The sequence below is a fragment of the Drosophila yakuba genome, chromosome 3L, assembly GCF_016746365.2.
Source record: "Drosophila yakuba strain Tai18E2 chromosome 3L, Prin_Dyak_Tai18E2_2.1, whole genome shotgun sequence".
Classification (NCBI taxonomy): Eukaryota; Metazoa; Arthropoda; class Insecta; order Diptera; family Drosophilidae; genus Drosophila; species Drosophila yakuba.
This window is the reverse complement of record NC_052529.2, coordinates 10,124,954-10,149,772: the sequence shown is the minus strand read 5'-3', so window position 1 is coordinate 10,149,772 and position 24,819 is coordinate 10,124,954. Positions and strand designations below refer to the sequence as shown.

General features: G+C 42.8%; 5 protein-coding genes across 5 annotated transcripts; all 5 read left to right on the top strand.

The window, feature by feature from the left end:
* Positions 1–8,014: 8,014 nt before the first annotated feature.
* On the top strand, positions 8,015–10,480 carry LOC26535015. The gene is made up of 2 exons (XM_015194666.3): positions 8,015–8,814; positions 9,094–10,480. The coding sequence occupies exons 1-2, from the start codon at positions 8,497–8,499 to the stop codon at positions 10,213–10,215; spliced, it is 1,440 nt and encodes a 479-aa protein (XP_015050152.1). The 5' UTR covers positions 8,015–8,496; the 3' UTR covers positions 10,216–10,480.
* A 495-nt stretch (positions 10,481–10,975) lies between these two features.
* On the top strand, positions 10,976–14,117 carry LOC6533570 (solute carrier family 22 member 16). The gene is made up of 3 exons (XM_002094244.4): positions 10,976–11,340; positions 12,624–12,796; positions 12,858–14,117. The coding sequence occupies exons 1-3, from the start codon at positions 11,046–11,048 to the stop codon at positions 13,989–13,991; spliced, it is 1,602 nt and encodes a 533-aa protein (XP_002094280.2). The 5' UTR covers positions 10,976–11,045; the 3' UTR covers positions 13,992–14,117.
* A 1,526-nt stretch (positions 14,118–15,643) lies between these two features.
* Positions 15,644–17,706, top strand: LOC6533569. The gene is made up of 3 exons (XM_002094243.4): positions 15,644–16,124; positions 16,253–16,425; positions 16,485–17,706. Exons 1-3 carry the CDS (start codon positions 15,716–15,718, stop codon positions 17,622–17,624), a joined length of 1,722 nt encoding a protein of 573 aa, XP_002094279.1. The 5' UTR covers positions 15,644–15,715; the 3' UTR covers positions 17,625–17,706.
* An 86-nt stretch (positions 17,707–17,792) lies between these two features.
* On the top strand, positions 17,793–20,437 carry LOC6533568 (inositol transporter 1). The gene is made up of 3 exons (XM_039373977.2): positions 17,793–18,357; positions 18,939–19,114; positions 19,206–20,437. The coding sequence occupies exons 1-3, from the start codon at positions 18,174–18,176 to the stop codon at positions 20,334–20,336; spliced, it is 1,491 nt and encodes a 496-aa protein (XP_039229911.1). The 5' UTR covers positions 17,793–18,173; the 3' UTR covers positions 20,337–20,437.
* A 1,016-nt stretch (positions 20,438–21,453) lies between these two features.
* On the top strand, positions 21,454–24,135 carry LOC6533567. The gene is made up of 3 exons (XM_002094241.4): positions 21,454–21,823; positions 21,887–22,068; positions 22,569–24,135. Exons 1-3 carry the CDS (start codon positions 21,730–21,732, stop codon positions 23,742–23,744), a joined length of 1,452 nt encoding a protein of 483 aa, XP_002094277.1. The 5' UTR covers positions 21,454–21,729; the 3' UTR covers positions 23,745–24,135.
* The last annotated feature ends 684 nt before the right edge of the window (positions 24,136–24,819 follow it).

Below are 24,819 nucleotides of genomic sequence, written 5' to 3'. Positions count from 1 at the left end.
AGTTCATGGCTCTATTTGCATGTGATTAGATTGAGAACATCTGCACACAGCCATAAATCATTTAGCTTAATGCTGATTTGTAAAGTGTTATTTACTAGGCATATTCAACAACCTAATCAATGGAACTCCATTCATCAAGGCGTCTAACACGTTTTTCCAAATCGGAAAATTCCCATTACCCACGAGCGTTGTGATAAAGGCCCTTCAGCTCATATAAACTGTACCAATTGACCCAAGTTCCAGTCCCAAGTTGGCAAGTCAATCCATCACTCCCAAACATTCCCTATATCGCACGAAAGTCTCAAAAATTTGTTCCTATGCCTCGGGCAACATTTGTCATCTGCTCAATAATTGTCAACAGACAAAACAAATTTGCATGTGCAAATGTGCGATTGTGTGTGGGTGTGTGGGTGTGTGTTTGTGTGAACTTTGCCCATGTTTGGACTAATGTCTTGGCAAGTGTCCGAAAATGTTTTTCCATTTATAAGGAAACAGACTCAATTTAATTTCCCGTTGAGTTGACAGGAGGCGGCAACAACAGCAAGCCGTCGCACAAAAAGTTGCAGCCATTTGAACTATATAAATATACGTAGGCTTAGCACGGAAAAACTGTTAATCCTGCAGACAAACTGACCCAAGGACGAGACCCATTTACAGGACCCAAAATTCCCTTGACCCTTTTTTTCGGGTTGAGCTGAGCGAATCTGCATATTGCCGTGTTAATCCTACTTGGGAATTTATAAAATAAATTATTTACTTAGGTGCTGTCCAGCAGCAGCAAAACATCATTGAAAAATAACCCAAAACATCGCACGAGAGATGGAAGATGAAAGAAAGCTGCATAGTTCGAGAGCCCAATGTCCTTGAGGCTTTAAGTTGAAAGGACTCCATGAGCCTGCGTGGCCAGTGCAGATCCCGCTGACGTGGCCAAAATGAATTGCACTTGATTGTGGCAGCACAGGTGGAATTGCCAGGGCAAAGTGCATCGTTAGCCAGAATTTACGTGGCACGTTAGCACCCGTCTGCCAAAAACAAGCCACCTAAGCCAGCATACCCCTTACCCCTAGCCCTTAACCCTTCACGCTTAACCCTTAACCCTTGTCCCGCCACCTGTTCCTCGCACAATTTATGCTTGTGAATTATGAATGGAAACGGCGTCTTGGCCCTCTTTGCTGCTTCTTTTTTTTGTGGGGAATTTATTTGATAGTCAGCTGCAGAAAATGCTCGCTTGCTCGCTCGCCAGTGTTTTTTACTTTTATTATTATAAATTCATATGCGTTGTCGATTAATTTTCATTTTCCCCCCATTTCTCAGGGGCCCTCGCCAGTGCCATTACTTATGCTGTTTTTAATTTTCTGGCTTCAATGCACGTGCCACGACCCCGAAACACCCAGAATCTTTGGCATAAATACACAAACTACAATGGCAACGAACAGTAATCTAAAAAGGGTCCCGAAACCGCCCATCCTGAATATTTTTGGGGCACCCTTTTGGCCAGATGACGGCAAAAGTCAAAAGGGCTGGGATTATTTACGCCCTTTGAAAAGGGAGTCGATTTTCAAGCGTAAATATGAGTTTTAGTTTTTCGGTTCCTAAGCAGATGAAATAAATTTTCAAACGCAAATATGAGTTTTAGTTAAACCTTATTGAACACAAAGCATTACCGAGTTTCGGACTCTTTTTTAGTATTTAATTTACAGTGCACCATATATATTTCTCTGATTCACAGCCGACAGATAGCCGGTGGTCGATTTAATGCAACTCCAGCACGTGCACTCGACTGCATTAATCAGTCAACTGTTATCGGGGAACTACTCGTAAAATCGCATAATTCCCACCGCGCTATCGACGACACCCTTGAGTGCTTCCCCCTTCCCGGCGGATAATTCAATTCTCGATGGCAATCCATTTTGGGCAGCAATGTAAATGATTATACTCCAGTTATGCCCGCTGCTTGGCGCCCCGAGGGCAAACATTCCTCTCGAATTCAAAGCAATTTTCCATTTGGCTTTCCGCTTTCATTTGAGCAATCAAATAAAAATCCCAATGTAAGCCTTTTTTTTGGCAGACAATCGCAAGAGAGGCGCCTGAATTGGCAAATCCCAGTTGAAATACAACAATAACCTTCTTTTCTTCATTTTTTTAGATTTCATCTTGGGTGTGTAAATATTGCTCCTTTTGCTTAGGCGAATTGCCTTCTGTTTCTTGGCAAGCGGCTTTTAAATGTTGTCTTTCGCAGCATTTGCGCCCCATGAGTTATGCGATTGCTCTTCATTAGATTTATCCGAATGTACAAGTATATGGTCCTTGGAGTAATATCTCAGCCAGCTGGATGTATGCATTATCATATTGAGTTCCTTTTACGGCTCGACAGCAAATAAACACGCAACCAGCAGCCGGGGACCTCTCCACCAGCTCTCCAAATGAAAAGTCATAAAAAGGCACAAAGGATAATGCGTTTTTAATGGCAATGAGTTTGGCTTTTCAGTCCGACGCGTTTTTTCGGCTTTTGACGGGTATAAAAAACTCAAACAAAACAAGCCAAACGCCAAAATGCCGAAACGCCAAAAGATCCCCAACAAAATGAAACAGAAAAATTTGTGTTTGGAAATGCACAAAAATCCCCTTTTCTCTATTCGCTGCGCCCAAAAGTTTACGAGCTTATTTAATTAATTTTTCTTGAGAAAAAATTGCCCTGCGTAGGTGTGCATTTTGGCAAGTGGCAGGAGGTCGAGTGCATCCTTTTTTGCAGGAACCCATGCCACTCACCATGTGTTGATTAAGCGCAGTCACTTGACTTTATTAACACGGAAATAAGACTGGCAAAAGCTGCGGCCGACGTCTGGCAGGATGTGCCAGGATGTGGCAGGATGTGGTCCGGGAACAGGTCCTGGAACCACTAAGCGGTACACTGGCGCAGTTTCAACTTCACTCATTCATCTAGGTTTTCTAAAATATGCATAATACTTTTGTATACTAACTCTTTATATATAATAAATTGTTAAAATGTAAAACGTTCTTCTAAGAAATTAAAGTTGATTAAATGTATTATCATGCTGTAATTAAATATAAAATCCAGTTTGGTTATAACAAAACAATTTTGGAAATATTTATTATATTTTCCTAAGTGTATTTCATTGTTATTTTTTGTACGTGAACGCAGGCGTTTTGAAGCCCCCGTAATTGTTGTATAATTATTCAAATATGCGCTGAAAAGTTGGCGTGACTCACTCACATGGCTAAAGACTGCGAGTGAAATGAGCTACCCGACGGGCAATGAGTACGTTGGCATCCCGGGCACGTGACTACTCATAAGCCATTAGCCATTAGCCACCGGTGGAGATGACCCGAGACAGGCAGCCATTCCTTCTGGCATTTGGTGCGCCGTGTCCTGGAAACGGGGCTGTCTTCCTTAACTCAGCCCGACTGGTTGATGTCCTGGCCGGTTTGGAATGTCGCTGGTAATTGTTGACTAATTGAGCCGGGCAACGGAATCGAAGACCCAGCGCCGTGTCAGTGATTTAGAGCCCGCTTAGCAGTTCGGACATGTGTCGACTCTGTGGCTGCTAATGAGCTGCAAATCGTGTCCTTGCGTACGTGCACGAGTCCTTTTTGGACGCACATCCCTGCTGAAGGCGGAAGGCTGAAGGATGCGTAGGCGTGTCTCAAATGTCATGCACAGCGGACTGATTAACCCATTCTTTTACGCAGGAAAGTTGAAGAGAACTTTTAAAGTTTTAAGAAATTATCTTGTTGCTACAAGATGCCATATTTACCTTTCTGCAACTTTGTTTCTTAGTAGCTGTAGGTGTATTAAGAACCCTAACTATTTAGTGCACTAACTATACAGAAAATCCACATTAATTTGAAATTAATTAGCAAACTATTTATGGCAGCAATCAAAATTCCAGGACATGTAAAGCCCCAGCTAATTTTATATGTATAAAGTAATTAATTTACCGCATTAAAGTTTCATATGTAGGTAAAAATATTGTGTCTTCAAATGACTTCTCGTTCTAACAGTCAAGACTAATTAAATCGGTAATTCTATAATTTAACCACTTAGAGAGCGTTTAAGCTATCACCCCATTCCTTCAACTTTAGCTGCCAACTATTAGGGACATTTTTATTGGCTTTCCGTGGAAAGGCATGGAAAATAAAAAGGGAAAAAGCAAATTAAACTGAACCCGTATTTAAGTGTGCCAATGGCAATTTGGACGGGGTCTAATTTCAGTTTTAGTTGCCGTCCGACTTCAAACAAAAACGAAAAAGCCCGCAACTGTTGACCAACGACTGTTTTTGGTGGCTTTTGGCCGCTTTCACTTTTCGCCGCTCGCTTTTCCACTTTCCACATTCCACTTTTGATTCGGAAAGGGCAGCGCCGGGCTGGGATTGTTATGCAAATGGAACGCACTGAAAGAAAATCAATTAACTAAAGCAAACAAGGGGCGTGGTCGAACACAATGGCCCCTCTGCTCTCTGCTGCCCTCCTTCCGTTCTGCTGTCAAACGATGTTTCCGGGTGTGGGTTCGAAAATTAATTAAACCTCATTTGATGCAATCTTTCAGCGGGCCTAATTCAGGGGTCCATTGCCAAAATTCGAAGCTATGGCAGCAGAAGCAGCAGCAGCAGCAGCAATTAGGCCCAAAATCCACAAGCGTATGGAATTCCTGTCGAAGGATATTCGCAGGGAATGGTTATGTTACGTTATGCGTGTGTGTGTGGGTTACTATGCGTGTGTGTGTGGCGTTATGTATATGGCATGACTGTCATTTGCTCTATGCACACGCCGAGGAGGAAATATTCATGATTGCAGTTAACAAGGACAATTATGATTGATTTATGGCCCCTGCCACTGCTGTGGGCCATGGCCATTAGTGTGGGCCAGCTTTATGGCAGGTGTGATAAAAGTTATTATCCCAGGATACGCCAACTTTGAGTTTGAGTGGCTCGTTAAAAGTGTAAGCCATCGCGGCAACTAAGATACGCCCCGCTAAATTAACATTGTAAGTGTCTTGTATGCCAGTGAAAATACAACATTTAATTAGATTAGCCATATGAGCGCGTAAAATGCCGTCTCAGCTATCAAAAAAGGCGTCCAAACTCATTTACATTTTGTATCTCGCATTAAGTTTATCAACCTTTATGGCCAACGGCTTTTGTTATTGCTCATGCAGATGAGTTGGCTGGGCTGTTCAGCGCGCTTTAATTATGGCAAATCTCTTGGGAGCTGGTTGAAACGAATCAAGTTCAGGACTTAAGCAAAGTTTATTGACCCCTAACAGTGCCGCATACACGTCGCATAAATATTCATTCACTATTCACTCGCAGTCGAGTGCTGTGAATAATTAAAATCCAAATTGTTTTCAATTATTTTGCGAAAACTATAACGTTCCATTCGGTTAGTTGTGCAATGCAGCAAATGAAATGCCCCCCGGCAGGGGACACATAAAATATGCGATTGCCAACCGGACAGGTGCAACAAAAAGAAGTGCTAGCCAAAAAATAAATTACCAAAAATTGTTTGGCACTCTCTGCACACAAAATGCAATTTTAATTGCAAACAATGTTTCGTTTAAGTTCGTACTTACATACAGCTATAGCGAGGGCTTTTCATTAATATACGAGTGTATATAACATCGGGCAGGACTCATAATTTGCAGCAGGCGTATCCTTTTTGGGCCCGGCAACCATGTCGTTGGCCGCAATCGATGTCGTTTATCTTCTGATTTGTTGCCAAACGAAGCAAAACAAATCACTTGCTTGAACGGACCGATCCAACAACTAAATTTCCGAGGTCCTGCCGCAAGAAGTTGCAGCTTTTCGAGGGATTTTTCCGCTACTCCAGCTACATTTTTCGGTGTTCCCAGCTCCAGCTACAGCTGCTGTTGCGAATGAATTGTGGCCATTTTTCAGGCATCTTTGCCAGACTCGTGACGTTGGACTCGTCGACGTTCCGCTGGAGAGGACAAAGGCGGAAAAAAAAAGCTGGGAATTTGTGACGCCTCCGCCTTGTGTTAACAATGAAAGTATGCCACGCCCCCCGCCCCAAACAAAAGGTACGAATGTCGCTGGAATTTATTAGCTTGCATTAACCGACACAAGGACTCGTCGGCGGGATATACACCATATATTAATAAAAGAGCTGTGTGTGCCGCAGCAATTGTTTTGTCTTTCTGGCTTCGGGTAAAGTGCACATTTGTTGTCTTCTTTATTTGGGGCCAGAAGTTAATCAGGATTTGTGACTCATCCTCGCACGCACAGATAAATTAATTTGTGTCGCCCGGCTTCCTTGACATTTTATTGAAATTTGCATAAGCATAATTTCCGAGAGAGGCCGTCGTCAGTAAATCTTCAAGTAAAGCAAAGCACTACAAGTTGGGTAAACATGCAGTAAGAAAAACTCTATTATTTCACTACATTAACTTGCGATTTATTGTTTATGGCAGGCTGAGGGCCTCAGAGGCTATGCGATTCAATGGACACGAACCTCGAACATCGAACATCGATGGGCCAAAGTCGAAAGTTTCTGGGGGAAATATTTACTGAAAAGTTGGCTAAAACTTGAAGCAGCCCCTTAAGTCAGCAGGTGAGGCCTTGTCCTTGGCGCCACTTTTCCTTTCGCGTCCTTCACTTTCCCCCTAATTGAATGGGGCTTTGTCTTGGGCCGGCTCATGTGTGTATCCTTTGCAGTCACCGGAGGCACCAGAGGCACGGCAGTCACCGGAGTCACCGCCTCATAAGACTGTAATAATATGCATTTTAAATTACGTATGCACACGCGGCGTATGCGCAATATGACGAACAACAGCCGCCGCAAATTTCCTTGCCACACAAGCAGACTGCTTTGGCTTTCTCTCTTATTTTTATATTCTGTGGCAAAAGAGAGCATTTTCTGCACGATGCGAACCCACTTGGCTTTTGTTTCTAGCCAAGTTTATGTTATACAATTTTCGTTTCCATTTCCTCTTTTGGCACAGAGCTCGTAAATCTTTGAAGAGGCGGGCGGGAAAAAAAATGGAAAATTGCCCATTTTGTGTAGGGTCATAAAATGGCAACAGATCAATATAACATTTATTTATATTTTCGCCCGAGTGGTCATAAAAATGTTGCTCCATTCAAATGATCGACGGATGGGGGCTTGCTCTAATTAAAATGTGGGTGAAAACTCCAGTCGATGGTAACGAGACTTCAAAGTATGCCCCATGGATTTATTCATGGCCGGATGTGTCACTTGGCAGCTCCTACAAACTCCCAGGAACTCCAACGGATCTCGAAGGACTCCCTGCCCCCTTTGCCAGTCGGTATTTATGTAGCGATAAAATTAAATTTATTTTAACGCCAGCCAAAGGTGTGCGCACATAGTCAAACACTATCGCAAACTTGCTGGCAAGTTCTGTTCGAAAACTATCCCTTCTTGGCCAGGAAATCGCTGGAATCGCAGGCACAAATGCCGGGAAAAGCGTCTGCGATAAAAGTTTCTGCGCCATTTTCCACCTTTCTTTATGTAGACGTGGCCGAGTGTTTGTGTTTCTTTATGTGTGTGTGTGTGTAATGGCGTCTGAGTATTTTTGTTGCCGGCTTTTTTGGGCCTACGCACGAGTCCGGTGCTCCGGCAGTCGCAAACAGTAATGCAGCCCATAAACCAGGCGGCAAATGCAATGATATTGCCAATGGTCGTGGTCGTGTTTAATCTGCCAGCCGGAGTTAATATGCCTGCCGCAATGCAGTGGCAGACGTACTGAAAACTGGGGACTGCCACTGGGTTTTCCACCATTTTCTTGCCAGTCGGCAGAAATTTTCGCTTAGCCACGAAACTGTTGGCGAAAATTGACGCAAATTTCTGCATCAGATGTGATATATGCTGGTAATATTCACTGGGGCAGCCAAGAAATTTAACTGAGAACTTTAATGTATAGTACGTTGAATAACCAATAAACACGGAAATACCTAAATTAATTGAAAATAAATAATATAAAACTAAGCTTGTTCCCTCACTGAATTTTACCTTTGAAATTGAGGCTACCGCGTAAAATTTGATCTCTGTCCAAAATATTTATTAATTATTTACGTAACGATTGGAAACCTCAGCGTTTTAGTAATGAAACCCAACAAGTTTCCTTCATCTCTGCCATAACACCCAATTAAATTCAGCTATATGCCTTCTATGTATTCTGCAAAAATGTATGTGTAAACTAATGCTCAATTATTTACTACTATAAGCAAACTTTGATTAGCTATCGCTTACACACCCCGTCGATGATTTATTTCACCCGAAATTTGGTTAATTAAAACTCTTCACTCCGCTGCGTGGAGGAGCATATTGATTTTTGCTGTTTGGATTGATGGCTGGTGCTACTGTCGATGACTTTATGGCCAGGGTCATAACCACAGTTATGGTTATGGATGTGCGGTGAGATAAGCTGATAAACCATTCCATCTCGAAGCCTTATAAATAGAAGTGGATAGTTCCGATGCCGCGTAAATGAATCGGAAATGTCACCCAAGAAGTGCGAGCCGCCGCCCGTGGACTCACTTACCACCACCACCACCACCAACACCACGGAAAAGGCCACCTTTCTTCGTCTGGGCCACAAGAACCACACCCAGTGGACCGCCCTCGGTTCTGCGTCCTTCATCCTAATCTCTGGCGGCATGAGTTTGGCATGGGGCGCCGGATTCGCCGTCCACTCCGCCCATCGGGATCAACTCCTGCAGACCGTGCACATGCAAATCGCCTGGTATGCAACTGCCGTGCTCGGAGCTCTTTTTGCGGCATTTTACACTCACCGACTGCCTCTGCAGCCCATTTATGTGAGTAGATCGGAGTAGAAGTTAAAGGTAATATAATACGGAAAATATATTAGCTCCACAGATAAACATATTTCAAAAGAACATCTTAATAATCACTTGTTAAGCCTTTGAGGTTGTTTTGAAACACTTCACAGTTCTGGCAACAATGTTCATAAAATATTATTTAAAACTAAAAATAAATTCATTTGTACTTTACTCTTATGAGATTTAGCGTACCTAAGAAATAGTGATGTAATTATAATTTCAAGTATATATATATGAACACCATTGCCATTGCAGATTTGTGCCTCCATCTTGGTCATTGCATCCGGAACACTATTTCTGGCTTGGCCAGAGTATCCAGGTGCCATCATAGCCGCCAGGTATCTGGATGGATTGGCCAATGGACTGGCATTTGTTCCCGCGCTGAGTACTGTGGGCGAGATATCGGTGAACGAGATCCGTGGACTGTTGGCCTCCACGGTGGAGCAGCTCAGCTCCAGCACTGGCATCCTGATGCAGTTGATCTACACGGCCGTGTGGCAGGTGGACTGGAACGTGGCCATTGTGGCGGATCAGGTGCATGGAGTGCTCTCCATAATCTACGGTGTCATAGCCCTAGCTCTGGCCCTAACCCTCTGCGTGGAGTCACCCGTCCATCTCCTGATGCGATCCAGTGAGCAAAGGGCGTTGGTTGCCCTGAGGCATCTGCAAAGACCGTATATGGTGACCAGTGAAATGCTACTGAGATTGGATGAGCACAAACTGTATGTGGCCGCCAACAGGGAAATGTGTTTGGGCACGACTCTGCAGAAAGGGTATCCTTCGGTGCTTAAGCTTCTGGTCCTTCGATTGCTGGGTGTCCTGTGCCTGAACTCCATCATCTGCTGTGCTCTCTACGAAACCGGCAATCAGTTGGTGAGCTCTCTGTATGCATGGCCCTTTGTGGTCTTCGGGCTGCTCCGTTGGTGCGGATGCTTCTTTGCGGTGCTGCTGATGGACACCACTGGCCGGAAAAAGCCCACTCTCTTCGGCATCTTTTCCACCGGCGCCTTTGCCATTGCATATGCCAACTTATTTGGACGCACTCCTCACATGATCACCGCCTTGGTGATGCTCTTCAGTCTGCAGTTCTTCGCGGGACTGGGACAATGTGCCTCGGCGGCTTACCTCACTGAAGGCTTTCCTCTGCGACTAAAACCACATATGGTGGCTGTGGTATATGTAATAGAACAAGTCGCACGACTGCTCCTCTGCAGTTTTTTACTATCGATCGCAGGAATTACGGCCTACTTTCACTGCCTGGGAGCTCTTTCCATGGTGTTATTTCTTCTCGGGATCTTCTGCCTGCCGGAAACTAGACTAGTTACTTTGGCGGAGGCACAGCTCAAGTTTTCCAAGTGGTTCAACAAGGATTTTTAGATATAGATGGGAAAGGAGAAATAAATGTGTATATAAAACCACAATTAAGAATGTAGTTTGTGTATTGTAGGAATGAAAAGGGGTGGTAGTAAGTAGAATATTTAAAATGCTGTAGAATATGATATGCTGCACTGTTTTTGATAAAATATTTTTAGTACTGTAGTAAAAGTACCAATAAACATAACATACAGTATTCCGAGAAGCAATCATTATCAGCAAATACATAAGTAATAAATGCCATAAATGTAAAAATCAGGTGGAAATAAGTAATAACGTGAAACTGTATAACCCAAAACTAATCAATAAAAATGAACTAAATTATGCTTTAAAAATCGTATCTGAGCTATCTAATCATTTATCTCTTTTTTATAAATATATGGCGAGTACCAAGATAAGTATGAATCATGATGGACTTAAGCGCGGATGATCAGTCATACAAAAGAGAAAAAATAATCGGGGAATAACATTTCTCCGGCACTCCTATTGCGTTGAATGGCCCACACAATTGGCGTTCAAATCAAAAACGTTGTGATCTGAAGAGGGTTGTATATATAGCGCAAATGTACACCATAAAGTATTATTCACAAACATTGCGATAAACGTCCTTATCTGACTCGCGTGTACAATATTTTCAACCATTTACTGAAATTGATGCCGCCCCCTAGTGATTAGGCGTTGAATCCGCACTTGATTATCAGTTGGGCAAGGCTCGATAGCATTGCGCATAAATATCATTTGGCCAGCCCCCGTATTAGCCAGTTTCAAATCGACCTCAAACGGAGTAGGTTGTCTTCGTAAGAGTGTAAAATATATATATAACGCGATCGGAAATGCAGAACGATAAGTTTGCCCCACCGCCAACGGGCTTCTATCCTCCGCCAGCACAGCCAGGATATTCTCAGCCAGGATATCCTCAGCCAGGATATCCTCAGCCAGAATATCCTCAGCCAGGATATCCTCAGCCAGGACATCCGCAACACATCACCCCTGCAGAGACATACCCAGGTGGTGCCCCACCACCACCGCCAATGCCACCGAGGGATCCACCCACCCGAGTGGAACCACCAACAGGATGCTGTCAGCGCAACCAAAAGAACAAGCCACAATCCAATGCTGTGGGCTCAGGTGAGTTCAGTTCATTGGATCGATCAAATTAGTCACCTTCGGATGAGTTGACCATGGTGTTAATCTTATCTAGACTGTCGAGAGTACGAATCTTTTCGTAGATTATAAACCAAGTTGATTATAAACGATGACGTAACTGCTAGTAGTCAAGCATTCGAATTTAATTTTTTTACTAGTGCGGTACACTAGATTCGTTAAATAGTTTATAACAAAGAATTCGTAACAAAATTTCTTTGTGAGGTTAAAAAAATTGTTAAAAAAATGAAAATGCAATTTTTCGCCAATTTTAATAATGGTAGCCCCAAGTTATGACAAAAACGACAATTGAAAATATCCTTTTTTTTACAAAAAATATTTTTTTCGATTTTTTGATAAAAACAATCCGTTATTTTTTCGATAGCAGTAAAAATAGTTGTCCAAATGTGGAATGCCATACTTCGTTGAATTCGTAACAAAATTCCCTATCGATCCATGTACATACATTGAAATGCTAATTTTTTGCCATTTTTCGCAAATTTTGATGATGGTACCCCTTATCGAAAATGCAAAAAATTGTCAAATTTTTTTTTTGGAAAATCGAAAAAGTATGGTTATACATAGTTAGCTGTGTTTATTAGCAGCACAAAACAGTCTTAATTTTAGCTGTGTGGCCATTTTTAGCCAAGTTATGGCGAAAACGCCGATTACAATATCAGATTTTTTACAAAAATTATTTTTTCGATTTTTTAATATAATATAAAATAATTCGTCTTTTTTCGATAGCAGTAAAAATAGTTGTCCAAAAGTGGAATGCCATACCTCGTTGAACTCGTAATAAAATTTCCTATCGATCTATGTACATACATTAAAAATCTAATTTTTTGCCATTTTACCCCTTATCGAAAATGCAAAAAATTGTCAAATATTTTTTTTTCGAATTTTGAAAAAGTAGGGGTGGACATAGTTAGCTATGTTTATTAGCAGCACAAAACAGTCTTTATTTTAGCTGTGTGGACATTTTTAGCCAAGTTATGGCGAAAACGCCGATTAAAATATTAGATTTTTTACAAAAATTATTTTTTCGAATTTTTGATAAAAAATAATCCATCTTTTTTCGATAGCAGTAAAAGTAGTTGTCCAAATGTGGAATGCTATACCTTATTAAATTCGTAACAAAATATCCTATCCACATATCCTATCCTCAAAAAAAGAAAATGTAATTTTTTGCCATTTTTTAAAGGGACTTAGAATCTAAGATCACAATCTCTTGAGAGAAATATATCTATAATTTGATCCACTTTCAGCTGGTCTCATCTTCATCTCAGGAGGTATGAACATAGCGTGGGCAATTGGCTTCCGAGGCCCAATCTTTTACCATTCCACCAAGCACAATTACATTGCCTGGTTCATAGGCGCCATTATTGGAGCTTTGGTTACGATGGCGCTGACCAACAAGGTGGCCAAAAAATATGTGTTGGTAAGTCGAAAAAACCTTTTAAAACTGTGCGTTTTTACTGATCAATTCCTTATCCGCGCAGCAATTTTCCTCAGTCCTGGTGGCCATCGGTGGCTTGATAATTGCCTGCACCCACAATAATGGAGCTGGAACCACAGCTGCTTGTTACCTAGATGGTATTGCCAATGGCCTGGTATTTGCTCCATTTATGGCCCTGGTCGGCGAGATCTCGGTGCCCTATATGAGGGGCCTGACCAGTGCCTCCTTGGAGCAATTGTGCTTCGGTAGCGGTATATTTCTTCAGATCATTTATGTCTCGAGTTGGTCATATTCTTCGTATACACCATACAATGAATTTACGTCCGAGAATATGAAAGGTGTGCTGAGCACAATCTACGGCGTTTTGGCCCTGATTTTGGGCTCACTTATGACCATCGAATCGCCGGTCCTGATGCTGGCCAACAACGACGAACAGGCGGCCATTGACGCACTGCGTCGGCTACAGAAGCCTGCGGTGCTAACTGAGGAAACTTACGAGCTGCTGGCGGAGCACAAACGTTACTTGGCCTACAACAAGGACATGTCGATGGGTGAAAGCATTTCCAAAGCCCTGCCCACCTTCATTCGACTGGCTTACCTACGAGTCCTGAATGCGATGAGCATCTCTAGCTTTGTGGTCATCACCTATTCAATTGCAATCATTATGTCCAATAACTTAGCAATGGCTAACTCCTGGTACTTGGGATTCGGCTTATTGCGCTGGCTGGGTACCCTTATTCCATCCTTCAGCATGGAGTCCTTGGGCCGAAAGAAACCTGCAGTTTTTGGCCTACTCGTAAGCTGCGGCTTGGCCTTCGCCGTGGGCTCACAGTACAATGTGTATTTGAATATGAGCCAAGTGGGCGTGTTAATAATGATCTTCGAGTTCTTTGCGGGAGTGGCCTTCTCGTCCAACTCGGCATACCTGGCAGAGGCATATCCCATGGGAGTTAAGCAGCACTTTATCGGTTTCACTTTCATTACCGAAATATTTGTCTTCCTCATCATAAGTGTGTGTGACGTTAATATAGTATATGCATACAACTACTTCTACATCATGGGGGCCATGTACCTGGCGGGATTCATTCTCGGAGTCCTTACTCTGCCGGAGACAAGAAGGATGACCCTGCTTGGCGCCCAGGAGCAGTTCAGCAAATTCGTCAATTTCCGCTTTTAATGTTCAAGGGAATTGTGGATTAATAAATCTACTATTAAACTACAGGAGGTCAAAGGCCTCTGTATTTATCGAGATAACTATACTCAATGTTTTTTAATCATGTACTATAAATTATTTGGCGTCCAACTTGTTTTCTTGCTTTCTTATTTTCCACCTAAGTCATAATGCTTTACCACAGCAATAAAAAAAGTTATTATCTTCATACTACCGTATGATAAGGTGATGAAGACATTCGCAACATTTTCTAGGGGAATTCCCATACAAGCGAAATAACTTAAAACATATCAGGCTTGGTAATAAAATAAAAATCAAATTCTCAAGAATTGAAACTGTTTTAAAAGAAGTCAAATCCGTGGAAGGCGTCTTTTACGGGCAATAAAATTAACGAACACGCTTTGATAAGATGGCCTGCCATTATTGATGGCCATTTTCAGCTTATCAATAACATATTGATTTCGTATTCAGTTCGATTCTGGTGATGAGTGGCGCATATAGTCTAGATGGCTTTCCATGTGACAGTCATTGCCAACGAACTGGGATTTGCTCCATTCGTGGCCTCGGCCGATGGGAACGAATGTTGTATATGATAGACCCAGAGAGCTTAGCAATATATAAGTATGTATATATTTTTAGCCCGTAATCAATGGCGATCCCTGGTGATAAGGGGGTTGCCCCCGCACTATTTTATCAGTTGGGCAATGCTCGATCTTGGCTTCTCCCTGCGCAATAATATTTTTGGCTAATCGACGAGTTAGCCATTTTCAGACGTTCCTCAAATATTGCCGTTCTATAAAGAGATAAATATTATATAATCTTTTATATATATGTACCTGTAGTTAGGTGATCTTACAAGGAGCTCATTCCTCAACATCTGTTTTTCATCACAAAACGTATTACGTTTTTCAATAGCAAATACTTTCCTTATTTAAGGGGAAGTCCCAAAGGGAAATCCCTTTAGATTAAACAATGACTAAGCAGTTAGACTCATCAGATTGTATAAGTCATAAAAAAAGGAAACGGACTTTGGTTTAAATCATTTAAGAATATAAACATATTTTAGTTACCCGTTTAAGAGTATTTACTTCAACGCATTGCATTATCAGAATATTGTATAGATAAAGATGATTTTAGAATTATATTTTGAGATACTTTTCTTTTAATTAATTTTATAATAATATTCGGGAAGCCAAAATCGTGTTTATTCCTGTAACGCAATTTATTGCTTTCTTATCTTTATATAATATAATTTATAACAAATTAATTGGCGTGCAAATAGTTTTTCTTATTAGTCATAAAGTTTTATAGGAGCTGTTTATCTCAATACTACCGTTGATATATTATATCCGTTATATTACCGTAAAATGATATATTTTAAAACTTATTTTATGGAAAGTTCCCTTCAGCCTTATTCCCATCGGTTTAATTGATGAAATATATATGAAATCGTTAACCCAGCTGTTAACCCGATTAAACTGATATAGAAAGGAACTAAATCCGTGGGAGGCACCTTTTAGTGGTCAATAAAACCCACGAAAACGTGTTGATAAGTGGCCCTGCCATTATCGCTGCCCATTTGCAGCTTATCAATAACGCAGTGATAAGCTGTGTTACCACTCTATTATAATTTCGGTCCCATGGCAAATTGGTAATTCCACAGTCACAGACATTCCGTCAACCAGTTCCAAAGTGCCCACTAACTGGCACGGTCGAACCTCGAACTTGAAATGGGAAACGACAAATTTTCACAACAGGATCCTCCGCCGATGGGCTTTGCATCTGCGCCACCACAGCAGGGAAATCCACAGCAAGGAAATCCACAGCAAGGATATCCACAGCATGGATATCCACAGCAGGGATATCCGCAGCAGGGATATCCACAGCAAGGATACCGCCCATCGGGATATCCTCAGACAGGACATTCCTGGAACGCCCCACCGCCACAGTCTGGATTTTCGGGTTACCCACCACCACCCCAGCAAGGATATCCCCCACAATTCTACGGAGCACCACCAGGCTACGGATCGCCACATCCACCACTACCTCCTAATCCGCCCCAGCAAACCACCACTGTCAATAACAGTTGGTACAGTCGTAATCAGAAGAACAAGCCACAATCTAATGCAGTTGGAGCAGGTGAGTCACAGTTAAAGGTTTATGAAAGCATGAGAGTAATAAGGAATATACAAAATATGCATTCCAAATACAGTATTGAGTTTTTTAAAACATTTACAATTACTTATCTACCCACTGTTTAATTGCAGCGGGTCTCATTTTCGTCTCTGGCGGCATGAACATTGCGTGGAGCATTGGATTCCATGGAGCACTCTACTATAAAACCACTGAGCACAATTTCGCCGCCTGGTTCATTGGTGGCATTATAGGAGCTGTGCTCAGCTGGTTTCTCATCAACAAAGTGGCCAAGAAGTATGTCCTGGTATGTAACATTGTAAGCCACTTTAACAATTACATCACTAACCAGACCTCTGTAAACAGATCTTCAGTTCGATGCTAGTGATGATTGGCGGAATACTGATTGCTAGTACGAAAAATAGTGGCAATGCCACGTTGGCGGCATGCTATCTGGATGGAATTGCCAACGGACTGGTGTTTGCTCCATTCATGGCCTTGGCCGGAGAGGTATCGGTGTCCTACATGAGGGGATTGGTCTCAGCCAGCATCGATCAGATGTGCTTTGGACTGGGCATCTTTCTGCAAATCATCTACAGCTCCCTGTGGATTTCGACGGGTTACCAGTCGTATAGCTCCTTCTCGGCGGAGAATATGAAGGGAGTGCTGAGCATTATATATGGATTCTTAGCCCTTATCATTGGCTCACTGCTGTGCATTGAATCTCCGGTGATAATGCTGGCCAAGAACAATGACGAGCAGGGAGCTATTGACGCACTGCGACGACTCCAGAGGCCGTATACATTGACCAACGAAACCTTCGAGCAGCTGGCGGAGCACAAGAAGTACTTGGCCCAGAACAAGGACCTTTCGATGGGTCAGAGCATCGGACAGGCTCTGCCCACCCTCATCAAACTCGTTCTACTTCGGGGCCTGAATGCCATGAGCATTTCCAAATTTGTCGAGCTTGGATTTGTGTATTCGCGTGCCAATCCGTATGTATATGGATCGTTTTCGGTGGGTTGGTTCATTGGATTCGGCGTTTGCCGCTGGATGGGCAACTTTATAGCCACGTTCTGCATGGAGTCCTGTGGACGCAAGAAGCCTACGCTTCTGGGTCTCATCGTTTGCAGTGTCATGTCCTTTGTGGTGGCAGGCCAGCTCAACATCTTTACCTACGATACCGGCAACACCATAATGTTGCTGGTCTTTGAACTCTTCGCCGGAATCGCCTTTACAGCCACATCGCCATACCTTTCGGAGGCCTTTCCACTCGAAGTAAAGCAGCACTTTATATCCTTCACCTTCATTGCCGAGATGCTGGTCTTCATTGTGTTGACCTTGATCAGATGGAGCTTTTCTGGCGGAGCCATCTACTTCTATGTGATGGGAGGACTCTATCTGTTTGGCTTCTTCTTCGGCATCGTTTGCCTGCCGGAAACCAGAAGGACCACTTTGAGAGAGGCCCAGGATAAGTTCAGCAAATTCATCAGCTTGGGTTTCTAGTTGGTAGAATACGTCTATTACCGCTTTAGTCATGCCAAAGATAATAAATATTTATCGCTAAGCAAGCACTCCGTGCGTTGAATTTCCCAGTCGTATTTTTTCTTCAGCTATTGATAACATTTACGAAGTGTCAACAAAACAGTTGTCATTAAAGTGTTGGACAATGGAGAACAGAATCGATTCTTTCTCGTAAACTGTTGAAAGAGAGTTTGCCAAACCATAAGAGATGGTCAGTTGAAAAGTGAGAAACTAAAGGTGATTGTTGGCCAACGCAGTTTTACCTGCCAATGTGAACAAACAAACAAAGCCCACAGAACACATGCTCATTTCTTAGGGGCATGTATGCTAACAAATCGTGATAGGGAAAAACGGGCTCTACGAGATAGCGAAAACCGAAATATCTAAGCACGCACTTATCAATCAATAACCGATAAGATTAGTTCACTGTGGCCCATAGATAAACCAGGGACCTGTTCAACACGCTCACCTACAAGAACCGCAAAGCGCGGACGTGTAGTCTTCGCCGCGAGTTCGACCACAAAAGGTCCGATGCAGACCGATCGGCCATCTCCAGACGATGGATTCCACGTCGTACCCATCCACAGTGATGCGGAGCAGAACATCCACAGCAACTCCGATCGCCAGCGGGAGCTGATCCTCCAGAACTCACAGACGAGTCCTTGCTGCAATCGGGATCTCCGCAATCAGCCGCAGGCCAATGCAGTTGGAGCTGGTAAGAGATATTATTAGTACTTCTCAGTAAAATGCCATCAAATGCAATATGTTTGAATATCCAATTACTGCTACGACGTACAATAATGCTCCTCAATTTTGATAAATTATTATTTGGCAGTAATAAATCATAATATATCTATGACTTCCCTATCTTCCTACGTGGGAAGTAAATACGCGTCACATCATTTTGGACAGGTGGAAGTCCAAGTCAGAAATGATTCATATTCAGTGTGAAACCGATATTATCAGAGCGGAAACCTGTCCATAAATGCCAAAAATCGAGAATGGTTAATATAATTATGATTCATTTTATTATCAAAATTTGGTACATTCAAAGAAGGTTGTAAACTGAGAAGAAGTACATTGCTTTTATATTTAAAACAAATCAAAGTATTCAAATCTTTGTAGAAAAGGAAACTGAGATATTGGAATTATAATGCGACAGTTTAAAATGTCATTCAAGCTGTCGAAAACCTCTTATCTATAAAGAACATTTTTAAAAATCTTAACCGATAACGCTTTTTGCGTTTTGCACTTTATAGGTGTTAAATATGTTAATAATTCGTTGCTTATTTACAGCTGCACTTATATTCCTGACCGGTGGAATGCACATAGCATGGAGCATTGGCTTTGACAGTTTGGTTGCCGAACTGGAAGTTACCAACCATGTTCGAGTTTGCTGGTTTATAGGTGCCATGATGGGAGCCCTGCTCGGTGGATTTTTTAGCAGATGGTTTCCCTACAAAACATTAATGGTAAGAATAAATAGCTTGCTAATAGAATTGAACTTTAAGTTTTTTTGTATTTAAAGAAATTGCTTCTAATGTAAATCCGTTTGTTCTTTAGGAATTCTGTTCGCTGCTCACGCTCACAGGCGGCATAGTGATGGCGGTGAACAGCATGGATCTGGACGCCCTGCTGGCAGGGAGATATATGAATGGATTGGCCAACGGACTGGCCATCGCACCCACTTTGGCCATGGCAGGTGAGCTGTCAGTGTTCTACAAGAGGGGCACCACCACATCGGCGGCTGAACAGTGGCCCACAACGATTGGCATCTTTGTGCAGATCGTGTGCAGCAAGAGTTGGGATGTGCAGAGTGAATTCACGGAGGAGCAGTTTCAGGGCGTGTTTAGTGGCATCCTGGGCGCCATAGCCCTGCTCCTCGCCTTCCTGCTCTCCATCGAATCCCCGGTGGATCTGCTGGAGCAGGGCAATGAACAGGGTGCCATCGATGCTTTGAGCCGGCTTCAAAGACCGCGAGCTGTGACTGCTGCGACCTACGACCAAGTGAGGGATCATCGCACCTATGTGGAGCACCACAAATCAATGGGTTGGCGCCACGCCCTGCCCGCCCTCGTTCGCCTATCGGTGCTGAGGGTTTTCTATGCCCTCAGCTTGAGCATGATTGTGGCCTATACATTGGCATGGACGAGCACGGAGGTGTACGGCGATAGTGGTGGTCCATATGTGCTCTTTGGTTTCCTGCGACTGATGGGCAGCTTCACGACCTCCTTTGCCCTGGATTCCTTGGGCAGGAAGATACCCCTGCTCCTGGGTCTGGTCATTTCGGGAGGCCTGGCCTGCGGACTGGCCAGCAGATTCGCGGGCAGCCATCTACTCACATTCTGGGACAATCGGATGGCCCTGTGGCTGCTGCTCATCTACCAATTGTTCGCCGGCATAGCCTTTGCGCCCAGTTCATCCTATCTCTCGGAGGCCTTTCCACGTCGCATCAAAAGGCCTTGCATTGCTATCCCCTATATTCTGGAGATGATTGTCCAGCTGCTCATCTGCCAAGTGGATTTCAGCGCCATTGACAGCTCTAGCAGCTATGTGGCAGTGTACTTCTTCAGCCTGGGAGGCTTACTACTGGCGGGATTCCTTTTCAGTGTTTGGTACATGCCCGAAACGAAGGACACCACTCTCCTGCAAGCGCAGTTCAAGTTCCAGGAATTCGTAATCCCACCAGCCTGAAAGTAGGCAGCTAGATCCTAACCAGTATATAAGACCTCATATAAGACTTGGCGTAGGTTATCTACTATGTAGCAAAATAAATCTGAAATCTGTATAAGAAACCGTGGGAGTGTGACGTTCTCTTATCGCCGCTAAAGTGACTGGCCAGATTTGGTTAGCCATTTGCTGCACTCCTTTGTGCCGATCATCATGAAGCTAATGGTTATTATACTTACGGGGAACACCATGTCATAAACCACTCAGATAAGCACGGCGAGCCTAAAGGTTTATTTCAAAACGGCAATTAAAGCGGTTCCCATACAACTCTGATAAGATTTGGGCCTCATAAATGTTTGCTGGACTTTATATAGATCAAAAAACCTTTTTTAGACTGGGAACAGTTCTAGATTTAAGATTTATGTAGGTTAAAGTAAGTAAAAAATGTGAATATGCAATAAATTCAAATGAATAAATATAATTTTTTTTACAAATTTTCGCATTTTCGCATATTATTATCAAAATTTGCGAAAAATGGCCAAAAAGTTGAATATCCTTTTTGGAGCCGAGGAGGATAGGGAATTTCGTTACGTATTCAACGAGGTATGGCATTCAACTTTTGGACAACTACTTTTATTGCTATCAAAAAAATAGTGATTATTTTTTACCAAAAAAACACAAAAAATTTTTTTTTTCCAAAAACGTGATATTTTCATTTGGGGTTTTTGCCATAACTTGGCCCAAAAAGGTGGCAGAGCTAAAATGAAGACCGTTTTGTACTGCCAATAAACATAGCAGACTATCACTATTTTTGTGATACCAGGCACTATTTTAATATTTTTCGAAAAAAAAATTTTTTTTTTAACCCAAGAAATAGGTACTTACCGAACTTATTGGCACATCTTTAGCAAATCAACTTTCGCTCGTTGCGTCAATAGTGTCTGTAGGTGCCTGATATACACACATGTGATTTAACGCCTTCATACAAATTCAAATTTAATTAATTTATTTATATCCAGTAATCAGCGCGTCGGGTTGGCAAAAAGTTTCGGCCCGCTGTTATCTTATCGAAAGTGCTGGCCAAATCGAGGTGCTCGCTCAATAAGCGCTCGATGCTCCTCCATTTATCAAAAAGCGGCGTTTGAACAGTCGGTTAAGTTTATTCGTCGCGTTCGCGAGTTGTCGGTGCGACAAGTGTGAAATTTGCTATATAGCCAAATATCGGTGACACAAAGTGCAAAAATAATGACAAACTCAAGAAGACAAACAAGCCAGCAGCGGTTCCAATGAAAAAGTCTCGAGTAAACAATCAACAAATTAACTGGACAAATAATTAAAAAACGGAAACGTCGCCATCAATTGTTAAACCTCTTGGCTTTTATTGCGTTAAGCGGTGTTATTGTGCTTAGAGTAAAAAATGCCCATGTTGCCAACAATTGAGGAAGAGGCCAAGTTGTCCTGGATACGCCTAATGTGGAAATACCGCCTTCAGTTCCAGTCCATGGCCTCGGGTAATAATCAAGAAAACCTAAAGGTATTCAGCTTTTGACCCTTTAATTTGCAATCACCAACAGCTTCGATTGTTTTCGTGGGCTGTGGAATGCGTTTGGCCTGGTCAATTTTTGATACTCCCGCTGGCAAGTTCTTAAACAACCATAATACCCACAATCTGATGATGAGTTGGTTTATTGGAGCTGCTGTGGGCGCCCTTTTGGCAGCCCTATTTGTGCAGCGTGTCACCAAAAATGTGGCATATGTAAGTAGTTTTATAACTCGCTATAAATCACAACCTACTGTGCGCTTCCACGCAAAAAAAACTACATCAGACTTGCCCTTTTTCATGCCACCAATAATTGATTCTGCCGCTATTAGCACACTTAACCATTAGGGGCTTATCAATCCAATAAACTGATAAGGCGATCGCTTTCAACCTGCATTGCCCATTAAGTGGCGATAGTGAGCGAGGGCTGATCGATCGGTTGCTGGGATTTCCGAAGTGGAAAATCAGGTTACACAGAGCACTAATTATTTGCCATGACTGGGCAAGCATATTTCGAGTGGTATAGAAATAATTGTTTTGGTTCAAAGATACCCACTAAATACATGATTTTATATGAAGAAAGGGGGTTTAGAAGTATTTGTAATTGCTGTTTTATTTTTCATTGCACTGTACTTACTTTACTTACCTGCAATATGCGAGAGTTATCTTAAGAACATTGTATTAGTATCATATTCAACTTCCTTCTTGTTTTGCAGACCTCCAGTGGCCTGCTGATGATCATAGCTGGCATTCTGAATGTGGTTCTTCCCCAGCAGTTCGTGGCCGCCTGCTACAGCAGCGTGAGTGTGGGCGCAGCCTATGGACTGACACAGATTCAGGCGCTGGTCACGGGATCCGAGGTGGCTCACAAATCGATTCGGGGAATGCTCCTCAGCTGCGAGAAGATATTCCTGTGGCTGGGTGTGTGCGTGCAGGTGTTCTACACCCGCGTGTGGCACAACCTGAGGCCATTGGATACGCAGGGATACGAGATGCACATTGATCAGTTGCATGGCATTGCGTTGGCTGGCCTGGGATTGGGTGCTGTTATCCTGGCGCTGGCTCATCGCCTGGAGTCACCAATACTACTGCTGCATCAGGAACGAGATATGGCTGTGGGTGAGACACTGAAAGCCCTGCATGGACAGTCCACCACCGAGTTGGTAAGATTGCGGGAGGACTGCCGGCAGCTGCACAGCGCTCGAGATTGGGAGCGCTTTGTGGAGGAGCCGGAGGAATCGGAGGCAGATTGGCGGGTATGGGCGCGACGTGTCCTGCCCTTCTTCAAGGTCCTGCTGCTGAGATGCTTTGCTACCCTGGCCGTGACCTTGAGCTATAATCGCGCATTTGTGGTGGTCAGTTGGCATGGCCTCGAGTGCGACAGGAACTGCATGTACTGGCTGGCATTCGCTGGCCTCACGGGCAGTGTCCTGGGAGCCTTCATAGTGGATTGGCAGGGTCGCCGGAAGCTCTGCTCCTTGTCCCTCTTCCTGGCCGGCGTTGTCATCGTAATGGTGGGTGGTGTGTTCAATCACCTAGAATCTGTCAAGAGATCCTTCTATGACATCAATTTACTGGTCATTGCCCTTCTGATGCTCCTATTCGAGGTGATAGTAGCCGGGGGCGTGGCTGTGCCCGCCCTAATCTACACAGCCGAGGCCTTTAGCATCGCCCACAAAGCCAGATGCTTGGCTGGTATCCTAGTCCTGGAGCAGTTGCTCCAATTGGGTCTGCTTCTGGCCACCTTTGAGCACTGCATCACCGTCTCTGTGTTCTTCTTCACGATCGGTGTTCTTAGTTTTATTGTCGGCTTGATCGCATTTATGTTTATGCCAGAAACCAGGCAACTGACACTCTACGAGTGCCTGCTGAAGTTCAAGAAAGTTCCCTAAGGCGCCGACGTATCTCTAGGTGCTAAGTATCTGTTATCTGTAGCTATCTGTTATCTATTTTTAAATACTATATATTCTATTCATTCGAGTGGTAGCTCATGTGCATATCACTATCTATCGTATACTTTCCCTGACGTTCTGGTAACCTCATAAAATAAGTGAATATCTAAGCAAACTGTGTTTGTATCTTATGAACAATTATTATTGTATTTATAAACTTGGAATTTATATTAAACAAAAATCCAGTTTATATTCGATAATTGTTAGTAGTCTTAGTTATATAAAATCTTTAATTATTTACCATAATATTTATTTTAGGCAAAACATACTTTGCAGCTAACGAATTTATGTACTTTTGTTAAGTTCTTCTAGCATATTAAATAAAATAAACTTACCATGGAGGGAAAAAAAAGTGTGATCATGGACTTTTAATTAAGGGGTATGGGTACTACTGCTTATAAAAAAGCAAGATTTATTTAACATCCTTAAAATCTATCTAGGAAATTATATATTATTCATATTTATTATGTTTAATATCCAAATATAAACATTTTTAACAAACTCTTTTAAAATGTTACTGAAACCTTTACACTCAGCATCAAGTTTGTGATAAATGTTAAAAAATCAGCAAAACTTCAGCATTTTTGACATTTTACAATGGACTTTATACGGTTCGTTGCCAAGCTAAAGCTTTCAACCTTTTCTAAACTGTGCCCTCCAGCTTTTTGCCATAACTCCGCAAAACTGTTACCACTATTGGCTTTCCAAAGCTTTTCCTATAGGGCAAGCTAAGAAAAATTGGGTGGTCTATGTAAACAAAGCGTTTTTACGACTACCCTCGCCGGCATATGAAAGCTTTGCGGCTCATTCATAAAGGTTACCACAACTCCACAGCTCATCCTTCCACGTATCCTGGCACTTTTCTGAATTTAATGCGGATTTTGGAGCGGAAAAAGGACGAAAACATGCGGAAAGCGAAATCGAGTTGATTAATATGGCGTGTGATGAATATGCATTGGCCACCCAAAAAGCGAAAAGCCGAAAGGGAAATGCGAACCAGCTCCCCAGCTGGCCA